General features: G+C 58.1%; 2 protein-coding genes across 4 annotated transcripts; one reads left to right on the top strand and one right to left on the bottom strand.

Moving 5' to 3' along the window:
* Positions 1–7,074: 7,074 nt before the first annotated feature.
* Positions 7,075–12,621, bottom strand: RHBG (Rh family B glycoprotein). 2 transcript variants are annotated; one of them, XM_032713128.1, is made up of 10 exons: positions 12,371–12,621; positions 10,838–11,024; positions 10,274–10,424; positions 9,980–10,133; positions 9,505–9,671; positions 9,165–9,302; positions 8,861–8,994; positions 8,579–8,700; positions 7,998–8,071; positions 7,075–7,553 (listed from the first exon to the last, which is right to left on the bottom strand). In XM_032713128.1, the coding sequence occupies exons 1-10, from the start codon at positions 12,549–12,551 to the stop codon at positions 7,488–7,490; spliced, it is 1,374 nt and encodes a 457-aa protein (XP_032569019.1). In that variant the 5' UTR covers positions 12,552–12,621; the 3' UTR covers positions 7,075–7,487. The 2 variants fall into 2 exon arrangements, with proteins under 2 accessions (XP_032569019.1, XP_032569018.1); XM_032713127.1 differs by having other exon boundaries at positions 7,075–7,559; positions 12,371–12,597.
* A 1,926-nt stretch (positions 12,622–14,547) lies between these two features.
* On the top strand, positions 14,548–17,606 carry HAPLN2 (hyaluronan and proteoglycan link protein 2). 2 transcript variants are annotated; one of them, XM_032713125.1, is made up of 6 exons: positions 14,548–14,912; positions 15,090–15,203; positions 15,507–15,857; positions 16,183–16,299; positions 16,401–16,586; positions 16,728–17,606. In XM_032713125.1, the coding sequence occupies exons 2-6, from the start codon at positions 15,116–15,118 to the stop codon at positions 17,372–17,374; spliced, it is 1,389 nt and encodes a 462-aa protein (XP_032569016.1). In that variant the 5' UTR covers positions 14,548–14,912; positions 15,090–15,115; the 3' UTR covers positions 17,375–17,606. The 2 variants fall into 2 exon arrangements, with proteins under 2 accessions (XP_032569016.1, XP_032569017.1); XM_032713126.1 differs by having other exon boundaries at positions 14,549–14,912; positions 16,723–17,125.
* The last annotated feature ends 311 nt before the right edge of the window (positions 17,607–17,917 follow it).

Raw genomic sequence — 17,917 nt, 5'->3', positions numbered from 1 at the left:
AGGATCCAGCTGGGAGCTTGGATCTGCGCTGAATTAAAGCCGGTTGTCATGATAATGCCCCCCAGAGGAAGCAGGAGCCTTTTCAAGCCCTGCATGAAATACCTCAAAGGGTTTTGTGCAAGAAGCTTCTAAGATCCTCAACTGGTGGAAACCGAAGGTTGTTTGGGGGAATAGTGACCCACAGGGCTCACGGGAAGGAGGTGGCTGAGTGACAGCCAGCAGAGCGTGAGGGCCCGGTCCTGGGAGGTGGGGAGAGAAACTGGGGGGGATAAAATCATTCCCGCATTTATTCTCAGGGATGGGTGGGGCTGGGAGGGAGGGAGATTAACAACACACGATTGTCGTCTGTTTCTCTCCCTTGAAACATGGCAAACTCCAAGGTGGCACAGGGGAGGTAGGAGGGTGAAGGAATTGGGTAGTCCAGTCCCCACCAATGCCCCCCAGTTTTTTGGAGTCATTGGAAGCAAGTTACCCCCCACCTTGTACTTCTCTTTCTGCAAGCTGGTGAGCTGCTGCTCTCTGCAAACCAGTTTGAGATCTACTAATGGCAAGGGCAGGGGGCTGCTCCAACGAGTCTCTTCATTTCTGATGGCTACACCTCCTAAAAACAAACCTGGTTCTTGCTGGCTCTGTCCTGGGCGACAGGGTTTGATTTGTGAGTTGGATGGATGCACGATTAATAGTAATAATAACAATAATAGCAATGAAATGTATTAATCAGTGACGGATGACAGACATGAAACCTGCAATTAGAAGTATTTTAGGATATGTAAAAATCCCTGCAAATGATTTGCAAATGAGGTGCAGACAGTAAAGCAGGCGGCAATGGGGATATTTTTGGATTTTGCCTCAAAGTGGGGCTGCTTTTTTTTTAAGGTTCTTCAATGCAAGTTGGATGTACAGACGTGTGCTCCTGAGGGAAGGTCTCCTGTTGGTACTGCAAAATGTGGGATTGATACTCCAAAGTGTGGGATGCTCCTCCAGGCCCCATGAAGTCCTGCAGGGTAGGGCCAGCAGAACTACAGGCAGGAGCCTCAGTGATTCACGGGCCTGCATGTGGAACTCACTCAGGTTTAGGTGGGAATTGTTCAAGCCTCACTTGTGCCATTTGCACTTCAGGGCTCTGGTTGCACACGGGACCAGACATTACCACATCCCTGTTAAAGAGCAGCTGGGATTCATCTTGGATGATCTACAGAATGTGAAATATTAAATCTCTACCGGTGAGCAGGAAAACTCTGCAGTCTGCTCCCGGCATCTGGTATGCTGGGACAGGAGGGAAAGTGGAGGGAAAATATTTGTGCTTTGGAGGATTCTGCAGTAACTCCACAGACTCCCTTTAGCCAGCAGGGATGCCCACCTGGACATCCCTCTCAGGTGCACTGGTACCTCTGTGTAGCACACCTCTGCATTGCTGACGTGCCACATGGAGCAGCTGGGATGCTGCTAATGCTCTGTAAAAGGGATGGGGATTTTGAGGCAGCTGATTTGGGGCTTTTCCTCATTGATTTTAGTCTGATTTCCACAGAAAATGAGATTTCTGCCATCACAGGCTGTGTCTGTCACTTCTCATCTTTCTCTCCCAGGAACTTCTGAAACAGGACAACTTCACCCCCATTTGGCTCAGTGTCAGTTTTGGATCCCCAGTTGGTGGGAGCTGCTTTGGGTCTTCAGTTATATGTATTTTTCAGAACCTTATTTCTACTACTGGCTCCAAAAAGCAGTTTTTACTTCAAGACCAAACTGGAGAAGAGCAGTGACCCTTCCCTTTGGACAGAGAGGGAGAGGGGTCTGTGTCGTAGGGGCTTGCCAGGGTGTGAACTGCAACTGCCTCGGCCTAACGAGCTCTGTGGTTAATGAAGCATCAGAGCATTCCAGTCCAAGGTGACTTCAGCCCAAACAGAGTTTCTGAAGGAGCCTCACACATCTCTGCTCCTGACCGTGTTCAGACAGAGCTGCTTGTGGACTCAGGCAGTTGCCTGTCCAAAGCCCATCCACGGTGGCCTTGGGGCAGTGACAGGGGAGCAGAGGAAGGAGCAGGGTGTGATTGGAACATGACTTGGGTGTGAACTGCTTTGAAGGTGGCCCATGCCAGGACGGGAAGGGGCAGCGGGTCGGTCGCTGCCAGAGCAGGGAGAGGACTTCCCGGCATCACTTCCACTCTCACCCTCCCACCCTCCGGCCCGCTGGTCATGCCAATTTGTCACCAAGCTGGGATTTCAATTAAACCCCAAAAGAAGGGGTCAGGGGTTATGCAAACACGTTGGTAAAGGCCGCTCGCCTGGAGGGCTCTCCCGGGGCCGCTGGTGCCGGCCCCTCGCTTTACACAGTCCTGATTGACCCGGGCTGAGCCCGGCTTTGTTCCCTGTGCTCCATTCAAGAGGCAGTTTGTCAATAAAATTGACCTCTTGGCTCCCCGGGGGGGCTGCCACCTCCCTTTCCCAAGGGTTTGGCTGGAGTAGAGCTAATGGTCCCTCCGTGGTCTTCACGCCCCTGGACACGCCAAGGGTGAGGGCAGAGATGGGAGCAGAAGGCCACATGTTGCAGGCCCAGCAGCAATCACAGCAGCTTCTTCTCCCCATGGAGGTTTTTATTACCAGTCTCTGCCCTTTGGGCTTTTGCACCTGAGGGCAGTTTCCAGCTGGACCCCTTGGAAACACCAAGGCAAACACAGGGTTCTGTTCATCCTCTCCAGACCTTGTTCTCCCTCCAGGGCTGTCACTCTCACAGCCGCCTCCACGAGCAGCCCTTGATGGTTTTCTGCTCCTCGCCATCCAGGCTGGGTTGATGCAGGGACCTGGAGGTCTCCTCCCAGAGAACTGAGCCGTGTTTTCCCTCCCTATTACACAGCCAACACCAATGCCCCACTCAGGGCAGAACCTCTCCCTACCAAGCCATGTGCCCACCAGCACATCCATCCACTGTGGGCATGATCCCACTTTTCAGGGAGGTGTGAGGCTTCCTGGTGGGCTTGGGTGGTGGGAGTGCATCAGCCCCTGCTCTGGTGCACTAATTGCACCGGGCAGCATTGCAAACAAGCAGTGCTTGAACCCACAAGCCTAAGGAGGCCATTTCAGCTGCGAGATAAATGGATATCACGGAGCAAGTGGCAATTAGCGTGGGTAAAGAGCCCCTTAGTGACCATCCCTTACATAACACCTTTGTTCCGGGCCCTTCACTTCATATTCAATTTGTAAATAAACTTGACTCCCAGTTTTACTGGGGCCTTTATTCCCTCTTTATTTTATTTTATCATTCTTTGAACCCGGCGAAGAATGAGTCGATTGTTCACCCTGGGGAGATACAGCTCTCTGAGGCACTGCCCGGCCTGGCAGTGCCCACTCGCCCCAAAACGGGCACTGGCAGCTGCCCACGCCAGAGCCACCCACGCAGCCGCCACGCCAGCAATTTTAATTGCTTTGCCCCCGCCGATGGTGCCCGGAGGCTCATTATGCTGCTGGCCATGAATGAGGGCCTCAAATAGTGGCTCTGTAATTGCAGTGGGCTGAGGGCAGTGGGGGCTTTCATTGGGGGGTGGCTTGGCAGAGGGGCAGAGCTCTACCCCCAGTGTTTGGGGTCAGGGAGGGAGTCTGGGGAGCTCTGGATCAGTCCCAGTGCAGGGACCTGTCTCTAATTTACGCCGTGTCCTCCCTGTCACCATCTAAACTGTGGGTCCTGGGAGGCTTTGTCTGCACCCACGGTGCTGCTGCCAGGCTGGCAGGGAGCAGAGGCTCCAAGGCATGGGGAGATGTGGATTTGGGGTGCCCGGTCCCAGGCTTTGGGCATGCTGTGATGAGCAGGGCCCGATGGCTCTCCTGCCTTTAACCTGCATGCTCCAGCCTTTGCCAGGTCCTTTTCCAGAGGGCTTCTTGCAGAGTCATTGACGTGTTTAGTACCACAATCAGTGGCTCTTCCTCCACCAGCCAGGCTCTCCTCTTGCTGCTGGTCCCTCAGACCGGTGCTGGTGATACTGGGCTGCACTGGGAAGCCGTCAGGCACAGCTCTTTGTTTGGTGCAGGGATGGTCAGGCCCCTGCTCCTCTCCAGAGCCTTCCCTCTCCCATATGGTGCCCATTATTAGATGTGTACACCAGCCTCGTCTGACAAGGAGCTTTACAGGTGTCGCTGGGATAACGATTCACACTCTGACGAAGGTGGGAAAGATGATTAGCTGGCTTTCTATCAAACAGCACACGGCATCAGCTGCTCCAGGGGGTGGGGAGGCAGTGGGGGCTGCGGATGTGTAAGGACATGTACGCCGGGAGCTCGGGGAGCCCAGGCTTTGTCCTGCTTCTAATTCCAATGGACTCCCGGGCACCTCTTTGTGTGCCTTAGTTTCCCCAGCTGTAGCGGGGGGATGTTGTTATTGCTTTGACTTGTAAAACACCCTTCGAGCAGCTGATTGAGCTCCTGCATTAGCAAGAGGTGAATTAGGCAGGTCTCTTGGCAGCTGGGCTGCCGCGGAGAGGGCAGGGGAGCTGTCAGAGCCGGGGCTCTCAGGGGACAGGGCTGGAAGTGGGGAAACATGAATTAAATGAACCCCTTGGACGCAGGCATGCGGTGCAGCGTGCCTGGAGCGTGTCCTGAAGGCTGTGAGAGCCCCGTGGCGTGGGGAAGGTTCCCTGGTGCCAGTGTGGCACGGGCAGGTGGATGTGTGCATGCCTTGTGCTGCCTGCGTCGTGTCTGTGGGATCTTGGGCTTTTCCTGCTGTTGTATTTTAAAGACTCGTTCAGCAGACAGGTCCTGGCATCCCTGAGCCTGACACGGGCACACCACACACCCAACCCTGAGAGCTGGTGGAATTCCTTCCACTCTTTCCATATCCTGAATATTGTTGGAGAGAGAGACAAAACAGGAAAATAAGAATAGGATGAGCTTTTCTCGGCTGTCCTTTGCTTCGGTGCAGGGAAAGCTTTGCTGTCTCACATTACATCCCCCCACGTCAGGCTGCGATCTGAGGGTGAGCCCTGCCTTGAAAAGTGACGGAGCAGAGACCTCCCCACGGGGCTGGGGAAACTGAGGCACGAGCGGCGTCTGGCACTCGAACCGTCCCCCGAGGCAGGAGAAGTGTGAAGGTGCCCAAGCTCCCCGAGCCCCGCCGGGGTGCCACCATCACCCAGACGCTGCTGTGACCCTCCCGTGCCGGGCCGGGCCCCCGACGCTGTGGGCAGAGCCGGCGCTGCCTCTCCCCGAGCTCGCGGGATTATCTGCTTAGCTGCGCCATCTGTTCCTCAAACTGCCATCATTATGTTCAACTTGGGGAAGAAAACGGCCCCTACAGAGAAGCAATTTGTTCGCTGACTAAACCTTTCAGGCTCTCGCCGTCCCGACTCCCCTCGGCCGCTGCACGGGCGAGTCCTGCGCTCGCTTAAACAACCCGCGGGGAGAGCGGCGGCCGCGGGCCGGGCGCGCTGGTAACACGGGCGTGGGGAGGGCGCAGGGCTCCCCTAATCCGATTACAGAACATAACAGCCTTTCAGAGGGGCCGGGCGAGCAGAGGAGGAGGGAGGTCCATTTCACACCCGACCCCGGCGTCCGGGGGTCTCGCAATGATCTCACTGGAGGGGCTTTTCTTCCCCGTCGCAGTGGGTTGCTTTTCAAATGCGCTGCGAAGAGATCAGAAAGGAGAAAGGGGCTGCCTGGGAAAGGGGAGGAGAGGGCTGGGAAGGAGGTGAGACGGGAAGGGGTGGCGCGGGGCCGGGGTGAGCGCTGCACCCCAGGCTGGGGGGACGGCTGGAGCCCCTTGCTGGGCACCAGCCCTCGTGCCGCTTCTCCTTCTCACACCCCACCCCTGCGACGTGGCACAGGGGGTGTGTCACAGGGGTATGGACACGGGGACGTGTCCTCCCCTGCGGCCTGAAAGTGGAGCTGTGGTCCCTGCAGAAACCCTCAGCGCCAGCAGTGGCAGCAGAAACGGAGCCGGGTGACCCACTTCCACTGTGTTTTGCCACGGAATTTCAGTGGCACCAAAGCATTTAATGTGTTGATTTCACCAGTTTTCTGTAATGAGCCACGAAAGTGGAAAGAAGTTAAAATGATGTTTTGACTTATATCAAAGCAAGAAGTTTTGACTTTCTGCTGTGTTTTGTTATCACCTGCAAACAAATCCGGTTTTTTTTGTTTTGGTTTTTTTTTTTTTTTTTGCATCTTTGATGCAGTCAGTTAAAGAAAACCTGTGTGCTTCAACAGCAGCAGATATCAGAACATGGTCCCACCTGTGGCCACTTTGGTTGGGTTGCAAAGCACTTACCCCAAACTTCACTGTGCTGGCCCTGCACCCTCTGCCCCTCCACGTGGGGTAGGGCTGTCACCCCCTCCCCAGGGATGGTGCTGGCAGCTGGGGACACTTGTGCCTGCGGGAACCCCCCATGGTGAGCGCTGGAGTCTGGCACAGGAGGTGTGAAAGCGTCTGCCGGCCATCCCAGGCTTGTGGGAGGTGGGACTCCAAGGTCTCCCCCCACCAGAGACCCCTGGCATGGTCACCATCACCCCACTGAGAGTCCTCTGGGGTTGTGCCCATGCTCCAGTTGCTGCAGGACCCTCTGTGGGTTTCCATGAGCTGCCACAGTCCCAGGGTGCTCCAACCTGCTCCCAGGCAGGTCTGGGGGCTGCTGCCCATACCTGGGGCAGGCAGGTGAGGTGAGGGCATGTGGGGATGGCTGCAGTGGCCAGGGGAACATCCCTCTCCCAGTGGGGTCGAGGGCTTGGGGAGCCCCTTGATTTGAGGAGGGGGGTCTTCCTTGGCCCCAGCCCCTGGCGCAAGGTGGTGAGAGATCAGGGGAAGGCAGGGGTCACTTCTGTGTGGGGACCCCGGTGTCACCCTGCTCCTGCCCCTGGGTACTGGCTGCTCTGGCTGTCCCACCCTCCAGTGGCCAAGGCACCCTGTTGGGTGGCTGGGACAACCCATGAAACCCACATCGTGGGCAACAGTCTTTAGGATGCAGGGGGGCTGAGGGGCTTTTCTTTCTTCCCTGGAACCACACCTGAAGGAAACAGCCAGCAGAGAGGCTGTGGGAATTCACTGTCAAGTCCCAAAGCTACAAAAGATCTGAGGTTTTTAATTGTTGTGTGCAAAAGTGTCCATAGAAAGTCTTTGTTGCTTTCTGTGCAGCCTCCTGTGCCCCTTCTCCAACACCCTCCCATTGCCTTCATCCCTTCAGAGAGCAGCAGATGGGGAAACTGAGGCACAGAGTAGAGAGGGGAAGTGGCTGAGCCAAGCCTGGACACCCTGAGGTATCCCTGGAGAAAGCTGGATTGCTCCCACAGAAACACCTGGATCACTGCAGCATCTCTTCACCCTGCAAAGGCCTGTGGGCACCTGGCTTCTCCCAAAATATTTGGGACCAGGAACTGGCTCCCACATGGGGATAAGGTGGCTGTCTCCAGAACAGGCTGCTGGGAAGTTTGGGCTACCAAAAGTCATCTGGCACTGGCAACGGCAGAGGGTTCATCCTGGTGGTGCAGGCCCTCACTGGGAATTTGGGATCATTACACCAAGGTGCTGATGCCCGGCTCCTTCCCACTTGTCCTGGGGTCACATCCTTCCTTGTCCACCTGCTCCTAGACAGAGACGTGGAGAGGGGCAGAAATGGGCCCTGCTCGGGGCAGATCGGGGTCGGATGGGGGCAGGAGGAAACGGCCTCAAGTTTCAGGAGAGGTTTAAACAGGATATTGGGGGAAAATCCTCATGGAAGGGGCTGTGCATCCCTGGCACAGGCTGCCCAGGGCACTGATGGGGTCACCATCCCTGGAAAAATGGTGTGGATGGGGCACCTGGGGACATGGTTTGGTGGTGGCCTTGGCAGTGCTGTGGGAATGGTTGGACTCGGTGGTTTTAGAGGGCTTTTCTGACCCAAAGTCGGGCAGTGATTCTATGATTCCATGACCAGGGGCGTTTACTGCATCTCCCCTGCCCAAAATGCTGCTGCAAGAGGAGGGAGGGTATGGGCTGCCTGAGTCCTGTAAACCTCTTTTTTATCAGAAAATAGCGAGCTTTACCTCCCAGAGGACGGTGTTCTCCAGGTTTCCCTTGTCCGGGGGAGACCTCAGCGCCTTGGTTTTCAGGACGGCTCCTGGGGATGCCGAAAGCCGGGCGAGGGCGCCTGAGAGCCGGGCGGCCGCTGCCCGGGCTTTCCCTGACATCTAGCGGCAGCGCCGGGCTGGGCAGCGGGGACCCCCGGGCACGGGGGGAGCCGTGGCCCCCAGGAGAGCACGGCCCCGGGGGGAGCACGGCCCCGGGGGGAGTCCCAGCCCCGAGGGGAGCCACATTCCTGAGGGCAGAATGGCAGCGAGGGAGCCGTGGACAGCCACCACCCCGGAGGGAGCCTCAGCCCCGAGGGAAGCACGGCCCCGGGGGAGCCCCCGGCCTCGTGGGAGCCCCGGCCACGGAGGGTGCCCGATCTCGAGTGTAACCCTGGCCCCAGCGGATTTGCTCAGCGCCGAGCACTTCTGGGCTCTGCCTGTCCCGTCCGATGGGGACGCTTTGCTTTGGGGCTGCTCCTGCTTTTTTCCCCCTCCAAATCCACCAATTCCCCTGCCCCTCACACCCTCCACCCTGTCGCACCAGAGGCAAAACTCACCCGTGAGGCAGCCCCCGAGCGTGGCGAGCAGCAGGGTGAGGGGCAGGGCACAGAGCTGCCACAACGCCTGGTCAGCGGCCGTCCGGCTGCCCTGGGCCACCAGCGGGAACACGAGCTCCAGCCTGCAAACCAGAGAGCTTTTTGGGGAGCTGGTTCTCCCAGGCTTGCACCTCTAAGAGGGTGCTGTAACAGAGGATGTGTGGAGCATTCCTGCTCTCAGGGGTCATGGTGGCCCCAGCTTGATGCATCAAGTCACTGGCACCCGATTCTGGCTCTTCTCACCTGTCACCGTAAGTGTCTGCGGTGGCCAGCAGTGTCAGCAGCATCCCCAGCAGGGCACCCAGTATCCCTGGCAGCCCATGGATATTGTGAACCCCACATGTGTCCTGGATCTTCAGCCTGGATTGCAGGACAGGCTGGGGAGAGCACAGAGAAGAGCTGGTGCTGGGAAGGAACTCGGGTTGCCCAGGGCTGGGTGCTGCAGCTCCGTGTTTGCAGGTTTGGGAGCTGCAGGTTGGTGATGCAGCTGCCCCAAAAGGTCCCCTGAGCTGGGACCGGTGTCCTCAGCTGTCCTGAGGTGACTCACCGTGAAGAATCTGAAGCCAAGTGGGCAGATCAGGCCGGCCAGAAACCCTGTGATGAGGGCCCCAAAGGGGGTGACCAACATCTCCCCAGCCATACCCATCACGGCAGCACCAGCCAAGGTGGCATCCTGGATCTGAACCTGATGGAGCAGGACACAGTCACGGGAATTGGCTCCATGGAGCACACCAGGATGGGGCTGGGGGAGGTTGTCTTCCTCGGGGAACCTCAGAAAGCCTAACAGACATCCCCTCCTGCCCTGGGTGTGTTCACACTCACTGTCCCGTGTAGGACAGGACACGGGCAGTGTGTGAGACTTGGGTTTCTCCCAGGAGAGCACCTACCATCCGTGGGGTGCTCTCCTCATAGAGGACAGGAGACAGGATGAAGGTGGAGATGGTACTCGCCACCAGTGAGAAGTAGGTGTTGAGCACTGCCCAGGGCTCAGCATTGTCATGAACAGAGGTGGCTGAGGTAAAGCTGGGCCAGAAGATCCACAGGTAGATGGTTCCTGCAGGGAAGTGGAATGGGCAGATTTTGAAGCTGGAGTTGATCCCTTGTGGGAAAGAAATTCTTTGCTAGTGCTAAGAGCTTCAAGTGGCCACAGCAAGGGTGGTTCAGGTTGGACATGGGGCAAAGCTTCTTCTAGGAGAGGGTAGTGCAGCCTCAGGACAGGTTCCTGGGGAGGGGAAGGACCTCTGTCCCAAGTGGTTTGCAGGAACCTGCTGGTCAAAGCCACAGCCTCACTGTCCTAATATTGGTGATAGCCCTTCCACCACCAACCCTGTGACCCCAGTTTGTAGGATTTGAGCTCCGTACCAACCACAGCAAAAACATCCGCCTGGTGCCCTGTGTCCTGCTGGTCCTCCCTCTTCCTCTGGTCCATATGGGGCTGGTGCAAGATCCGTGAAACCATCAAGCCAAAGTAAGCCCCGAAGGTGTGGACGGTCAAGGAGCGCCCGCTGTCGCTCACCTGGTGAGTACAGAAAAGCACCGTGCAGGAACTGGGGATAAGGGATTTATCTCTACAGACAAGTCAGGACACGACATGAGGAGCCTAAACCCACGGACACACCTTTGTGGTGCCCGCCCCCCTCCCAGCTGGTGACTCACCCCCATGAGGCTGAGCAGGATGTATTCATTGAGGGTGCAGAGGGTGACTTCCAGTAGGGCCAGCAGCAGCATCTGCACAGGGTTTACCCTGCCCAGAACAGCTCCGGTGGAGATCAGAACGGCTGCGGTGCAGAAGTCGGCACTGACCATGCTGGGAAGGAGAGGGAAGGTGTGGGGCTGGACCTGGCACTGCTGGGAGGAGTGTAGGAGCTGGAGAGAGCAGGAATGGGGGGGCAGGAGCAGAGCCCACAGCCCAGACCCTGCGTCCCACCACCCCTGCAGGCTGAACAGGGAGCCTGAGCCTTGTGGTGCTGTGACAAAGGGACAGCTGGGCTGGGGGCAGGCAGGGGCCAGTGTGCCCCCCTAAATGCCTGGCTGTAGCCTTGGCAGTACTTACATGGCCCTTACTAGTGTGGCACTCAAACAACCCAGAGGCCTGGTTCTACTTGTCATCAAACTCCTTCTCCAAGGCAGAGCTGTGAGTTTTACAGAGGAGGGAGCCAGTGTGCCAGGGCTGGGCTGGGATGAGTGTGTTTGGACAGCAGCAGCTCCCTCCTGCCTTACCTCCGAGCTCCCACGTAAATTTTGCCATTGAGGAAGAAGTACAAAAACCCCTGGATCAGTATGGCCCACTGGATGGCAAAGGACACGATGAGGATGCTGATGGCCACGCTGCCCGGCCCATAGCGGCCGAGGAAGGCCACCAGGAGCCCGAAGCCAAGGAGCACTTGGAGGTGGACATCCTGGAAACCTGGGGAAGGAGAGGCAGAGGGTGGGTCTGGAGGTGTTGAGGGCAGGCAGCCACCCTCCTGCCTGCTGGTCACCAAGAGGACTAGGACACCCCCTGTTCTAAAGGTTTGGGGGAGCGGAGGCTACAGTGCATGTGAACCAGCCTCACTCCACTGACATGTCTCTGGAACTGTGGTGGATCAGGCCTTGGATCTCCCTTGGAGATCTGTAGCAGAGAGTGGGAGCAGTTGTGGCTTGTGCTGGTGACAGGTAAAGCTGTCCCTGTCTGATGTGGCCCAGTCACCCCTTGCAGTGGCTCCTTGACACCCTGTCTGCCACCATCCAGATATCTCAGTACACTCACAACATTCATCCAGCAGCCCAGGCACCTCCTGCAGTGGCTGACAGCCATCTGCATCCATTACACCAGTGTGAAGGTGGGTCTGAGATGTCAGCACCCCCCTCCAGGACCTTGTTGCTGCCCCCAAAAACACCACATCCTGCTTCATGGGATGAAGACAGAGGAAGGATGAACAGAAAAATGGGACCAGTCTGGTACTGTTTGGTGGCACACTAGAGGATAGGGGACTAATTTAGCTTGAGCTAAATGCCCTTTGCACCTCTTGTGCCGACAGCTGTGTCCCGTCCTTCCCCGTGAGTCACTGCCTGGGTGGGGTTACTGGGCAGGCGAAACCGGGAGAACCTGCCCCTGTCCAGCGGCTCAGCTCCACCCCCTCCCTCAACCGGGGCATCTGGAGGCTCCTTTCACATCAGAAAGCCACGGTCAGCCCCTCATCCCTCAGCCGGGATGAGTTCCACAGCGTGCAGGAGGATACTCCCAGCAGGGCAGACCCCAGCCCTGTGTTGGGCCCTGTGTAACACAAAGGGAGCTGAATCCTCTGTGGAAGGAGCTTGGTACAAGTCCCTCAGCACTGCAAAACCCAGCAGGGTGATGGGAAGCTTTGCAGACCCCAGGGCACATGGAGCAGCTGCCATACTCCCCACAGGAGATGGGAGCGTGATCCCAGGTTTATCGCTGCACCCAGTGAACCCCTCTGAACTCCAGCTGGTGAAATGCACATCCTGGACCCAAATATCCCTGTTTTGGGGCTGGGTCTGTCCAAGCATGTGGGAAATCTTTGCGGTACATCTGTTTTCCACCCACTGCGACCTCCTTGGTGGGATGCACTGGTACCCCAACCCTGCGGTGTGACGTTTCCCCTGTTTAACTCTGGAGTCTGGTCCAGAGCTGGATGCTGTGACAGGCTCTGCAGCCTGGACTGAGTGTGGTGACATCCTGTGCCGCCCCCTCAGCAGCACCTGGGGACCACAGAGCCACTCTGCACCCACGGGCACGGGGGTACTCACGGGGGTGCTGGAAACCCGAGTCCTGGTTTCTCCGGCTGCAGTTCAGCTGCGGGGAACAGAGGCTGGAGCTGCTCTCTGGGCTGTACCGGACAAAGGCAGCGAAGAGGAGGATGTTGAGGATTTGAAGGAGGAAGCACAGCCCGGAGAGCCGGAGCCTTGAGGCAGCTTTGTGCTCAGGCATGTCCAGGGGGCAGCCAGGGCAGGGGAAAGCCCTGCAAATGGGGGGACACGAGGAGAGCCACGCTGGGGCTGCAAACTCCGCCTGCCAAAGCCGCTGCCAGGTCCTGCCCTCGCCTCCCGCGCTTCCCACGGTTGGAAGAGGCTGCCGGGAGTGGGACGGCGCTGCCAACACGGAAACTCTGGGCTGGCTTCCCTGGCACGCCTCCACACCCGGCTCTGCCACACCGGGTGGCTCAGGCGGCTGTGCCGGGAAGTATGTGGGGTGTGTGGTATCAGTGGTATCAGTGTCCCTCCCTGCCTGGTCCAAGGGGGTCACAGGAGGACCTGGGGGGTGGCAGGAGCTGTGCTGGGGTCTGGATGTTCAGCCTTCGAGAAACCTTATGGTTTTGAGGACTGGGTCAGGGAGAGGAGGTGGGACTGACCTGCTGCAGAGGTGCTGGGCTTGAAAAGGCTCAGCAAAGCCAGGGTCAAACTCCCTGTTCAGAGGGAAAAATGATGGTTCATGAGGGGCTTTGGGGAGGAGGTTCCCTGTGAGGGGAGGAGGAGAATCTACCCCTTGAAAAACAAGGGCAAGGAGCTGAATCAGGGGCTGCTGATAGAACCTGCACCAGGAACTGGGGGGGCCGAGCACAAGGATTTCCTTCAATTTTCTTTGACGGCTTCTGCTTTTGCAGAGGGGTTTGTGATACACCGAGAGCCAGTGCAGATCCCAAAAAAGGAGAGTAAGAAAGAAGGAGCCAAGAAGTAAAACACAGTGTGTGTTTGGGAAGTGACTTGAGTAACTCATTTCCACACTGTTGGGCCAAACTATGATCTCAGATAAGCAGCATCGCTGGGGTCATGCCCTGATGCCAGTGGGATGGGGAAAGGGAGTGAGTCACTTTTGCAGGCCCCTGCAAGTATCCTGCTTTGGGCTGTGGTTTTGTGAGAGCCAAGGGCTGTAGCTGTTGCCTTCACTTGGGAAAAATGTGAGAAACACTCAACTTGTTTGTGGTACCGTGGAGCTGGGAATCAGCATCCTCCAGCCGAGGAGCCTGGGCTGCTGCTGGGAGGGATCAGGATCTGCTTCTGCAGCCGTGGGCATGGGAAGTGTGATGGAGGGAGATCACGGGGTCTCTGAAGAGCCCTGGAGCCACCAGATAACTGTGGGGAGCTGCAGGGGAGGAACTGCCAGTGCTGCTGTGGTTTAGCCTTCCTCTAAAGCCATGGCCACCTTTTATTCATCAAAATGAGCCAACAGCTCTGACCATTCTGACCTGGGAGAAGCTCGTGGCCTTCCAATTCAGCCTGCTGGCATCAGTGTTGATGCTCCTCCTTGAAGAGGGGCTGGGAGCAGTAGGGAGCAGGTGCAGGGCAAGGGTCCAGGGACCCAGTGCTTTTCCTGGTGCCTCTCCCTGGGAGGATTGTTTGCTGTACCATGCCAGGATCACTGTGTCCTTTGGTGCCGGGGACAGTCGCTGCTTGTCCTGTGTTTCCCTTGAGAAGAGCTCCCTCCACCCTTGGAGACGGACCCTGGGGGAGGGAGAAGATGCAGGAGCCCAGAACACAGTTCCATTGTGTGCCCGTGGTTTGGTGCCGGCAGCATCCCAGCCCGAGGTGGCGACGGGGAAACCTCCCTGATGCCTTTTCACAGGGCAGCATAAGGCCGGTGGGGTGCAAGAATGATGGGATCCCCCTTGCACGGCCTGTGGGAGCCCCAAGGAGTGGGAACTTCTTCCCCTCCACTGGGGACATAAAATTACCCATTGCCCTGATGTGTGTGGGATCACAGAGCACTGTCCCAGCACTGGGGGCTGATGCTGAGCAGAGGCTTTGCAGGCCCAAGAGCTGCTGGAGCCCGGTGCAGAGCTGTATTTTTCCCTGAATTCCCAACGCTGTGGCCTGCAGATAAAGGGATGTTTGTTAGCCGGGCACGCTGTGTTTTGCAGAGCAGAACAATAAAGAGAAAGACACTCACAATGGGAAATTGTGCTTCCTCCTCCCTGTGCGTTCCTCGGGGAGGTGTTGGAGGGGAAAAAAAAAGAGAAGAAAGCGGGAAGAGACGGTGACAGGGCAGGGAGTGCGGGCACAGCCGGCACCATGGGAGCAGGCAGCAAAGGCCCACAGGGCCACGGGGCTGCCAGGACACTGCCCGTCCCAGGACGGTGACAGGGCAGGGGCTGGCTGGGAGCACCCACTCGCCACCTCCCACATCCCCGTGTCCCTGTGCCACCTCTTCTGTGCAGGTTTGACCTTCCCGGAGCCCTCGGCCCCTCCATGGGCTGTATATGACGGAGACAGGACGCAGCAGGAGCTGGGGCATCACATGGGCTGGGGGCCTTGGATGGGAACAGTGGCTCCCCAAAGGACACACCTGGGGACGGTAAGAGATGGGGTAGGGGGTGCTGGGAAGCAGGGTTGGGCACGGTCTGTGGGTTTGATGTCCCCTTTACACAGTAAAAGTCAGTGAACCCACCACGGAACAGGGCCACCTCCTCTGGTCCCCATGGAAGCTGGGGGATGTCCCACTGCCTGTCCCTGACCCCTGTGCTCCCCCCAGGTACCGTCCTGCCCCCAGCTCTAAGGATGCACAGGCTGCTCCTGCTTGGCTGCTTCTGGCTCCTGACAGCACCCACAGTGTCCAGCATCTTCCAGAGGCCAACTGGAAGCCCAGGTAGGGAGCGGGGCCTGGGAGGAGGATGGGGGAACCCATTTAGGGAGCAGGACCTGAGGGGAAGACGGGGCACTGCTGTTTGGGGTCAATGCAGGAGGGCAGAGATGATGCTGGGGGTGTCCAGCTGGGACGGGGGCTGAGCTGTGCTTCCAGAGGATGCAGGAGAGGGGAAGAGGAGCCAGGAGAGAAACCACCAAATACTTCTAAGGGTTGGAGGGCACTCAGAGAGGTGTTGTAGGGGTGTTGGGGCCTCAGCAATGCTCCGTGGTGACCCTGTGCTGAGGCTGCCTGCGGGTGCCACAGCCCCCCCGCGCCTGCAGTACCTGCTGGAGCCCCTGCACTCCACGGTGCACACCCAGCGCGGGGCCACGGCCACCCTGCCCTGCGTCCTGCGCGCCCTGCCCCAAAACTACCGCGTCAAGTGGAGCAAGGTGGAGCCAGCCAACTACCGGGAGAACATCATCATCATCACCAACGGGCTGTACCACAAGAACTACGGGCCGCTGAGCCCGCGGGTGCACCTGCGGCACAGCCACCGCTACGACGCCTCGCTCACCATCACCGACGTGGCTCTGGAGGACGAGGGGCGCTACCGCTGCCAGCTGGTCAACGGGCTGGACGATGAGAGCGTCTCGCTCACGCTGCACCTCGAAGGTGAGCTTGGGCTCCCCCACCCTGGGGAATGCAGCAGGAGACTGAGACCCAGTCCAGACAGGGACTCTGGGCTGGACTGGAGGTCTGGGGGGTTCAATCCCTGTATGGGCCATTCACTTAAGAGTTGGACTTGATGATCCTTGTGGGTCCCTTCCAGCTCAGAATGTTCTGTAACTCCTGTCTACTGTAACTCCTGTCTGTGGCTGGCTGCCTCCAGCCCTTGTTGCACCGCCTCAGCCTTATCTTTATCACTGAATCGCTGGGGATATTAAGTCAAAGCCTCCTCAGGTAGAGCATCTCCCTCACCCTGTCCCTGCCCCTCCAGGCGTCGTCTTCCCTTACCAACCCAGCAATGGGCGCTACAAATTCAACTACCATGAAGCCAAGCGAGCCTGTGAACAGCAGGACTCTCGCCTCGCTACCTACCAGCAGCTGTACAAAGGTGAAGCACTCAAAAAAAGACTCTTCTTCAGCCCAAAAATACACCTGACTGGGCATGGGGAGGAGGAAAGTGCTGGTGCTGAGCTACCTCTTGCCCCACAGCCTGGACAGAGGGTCTGGACTGGTGCAATGCTGGCTGGATCCTCGATGGGACTGTCCACTATCCCATCATCAACTCAAGGGAGCCTTGCGGTGGCCGCCTCCTCCTGCCCGGTGTCCGGACCTACGGGGCCAAGGACAAGCAGAAGGACCGATTTGATGCTTTCTGCTTTACCTCTGCTCTTCAAGGTAGTGCTGGGGTCCCCTGTCCCTCCCACAGAGCCCTGATGCCCCCCAAAATTCGTGCCAGGTCCAGGGGGTTTTTCCCAGGACATCGTGGCAGCCGCTCACCCGCAGTGTCCCCATCCATCCGTCCATCCCCAAGGCCAGGTCTACTTCATCCGGGGCCACCTGAACTTCAAGGAGGCCGGGCAGGCGTGTCGCAACCACGGGGCTGCCATCGCCAAGGTGGGGCAGCTCTACTCGGCCTGGAAGTTCTCCCAGCTGGATCGCTGCGATGGGGGGTGGCTGGCGGACGGCAGCGTGCGCTACCCCATCACCACCCCCCGCCAGCGCTGCGGGGGGCTGCCGGACCCCGGCGTCCGCAGCTTCGGCTTCCCCAGCAAGGAGATGAGGACCTACGGCACCTACTGCTTCGTGGGGAAGTAGGGAATGCCAGGAGGAGAGGTGGGCTGAGCAGAGGGGGTGGTGGCGGGACACCAGCCCTCGTCACCCGGGGCAGAGAGTTTGAGGTGGGGTATGAGGGGATGGTCTCCCAGCGATTTTGGGTGGTTTGTGCATCATCTGGAGAAGAAATGGAGCTGGATTTAGGTGCTCAGTGCATGCTCTCATGGAGCTGCTCCCCACGCCCCAGCCTGCTGCAGGACTTGTGGGCTGTTCAAGGCTTGCTGGAGAAGCCAGACCCATTGCTGGACCAGGAAGGGGGTCTAATCCAGTCCCCCCAGCAGGCAGCACAGACTCCCCATTCCCCAGCTCCCATGAATCCCTCACCCCATCCTCGCTCCCTGCAGCCATGAGGACTCTCTCTGGTGTGAGCACAGAGGACTTGGGCTGGGCATTAACGAGCGTGACTAATGGCGTGTCGCCTTCTCAATTAATAAAGCAACGGCAAAGTTGCACAGCAAAGCCACACTCCTGCCTGGTTCCTTCCCCTGGGACCATCTGGGCCTCTCCACAAGGGGAATTTGACAGGGACTTTCCATCTCTGATGCCCTGTCCGGGGGTTATCTGTGTTCCAGGCTCCGGGGGTTTCCGGGTGTTGCTGTTTGATACAACCCAGGAGAGCTATAAAAAGCTGTGGAACTGGCACAGTGCGGGGGGATTAACAGCCTGTGGAGATGCTGGCATCCCCTGGCACCTGTCTCGTGTGTTTGCTGGTAGCAACATCCCAGTTCAAGCCCTGACCAGTGCCCAGTGTCACTGGGATGTGAGGGCACTTTGGTCTGTGCCTTGCTTCTTCTGTGCCCAGGCTCTCGGTCTGCTGGTTGAGGCTGACATGGTCTTTATTTTGGGGCTGTACAGCCCTGCCTGTCCCACCCTGTGCCTGACCCCCCACACCA

The sequence above is a fragment of the Chiroxiphia lanceolata genome, chromosome 29, assembly GCF_009829145.1.
Source record: "Chiroxiphia lanceolata isolate bChiLan1 chromosome 29, bChiLan1.pri, whole genome shotgun sequence".
Classification (NCBI taxonomy): domain Eukaryota; kingdom Metazoa; phylum Chordata; class Aves; order Passeriformes; family Pipridae; genus Chiroxiphia; species Chiroxiphia lanceolata.
This window is presented reverse-complemented; position numbering and strand designations above follow the sequence as displayed.

Excerpts from the sequence above, each read along its gene's own strand:
- RHBG (XM_032713127.1), bottom strand. The coding sequence starts at position 12,551 with ATGCCTGAGCACAAAGCTGCCTCAAGGCTCCGGCTCTCCGGGCTGTGC. Across the intron at positions 10,425-10,837 it reads ATTTACGTGGGAGCTCGGAG|CATGGTCAGTGCCGACTTCT; the intron begins GTAAGGCAGGAG and ends TCTCCTTCCCAG. Across the intron at positions 8,701-8,860 it reads GCAGACACTTACGGTGACAG|GCTGGAGCTCGTGTTCCCGC; the intron begins GTGAGAAGAGCC and ends TCTGGTTTGCAG.
- HAPLN2 (XM_032713125.1), top strand. The coding sequence starts at position 15,116 with ATGCACAGGCTGCTCCTGCTTGGCTGCTTCTGGCTCCTGACAGCACCC. Across the intron at positions 16,300-16,400 it reads CTACCAGCAGCTGTACAAAG|CCTGGACAGAGGGTCTGGAC; the intron begins GTGAAGCACTCA and ends CTTGCCCCACAG. Across the intron at positions 16,587-16,727 it reads CTTTACCTCTGCTCTTCAAG|GTCTACTTCATCCGGGGCCA; the intron begins GTAGTGCTGGGG and ends CCCCAAGGCCAG.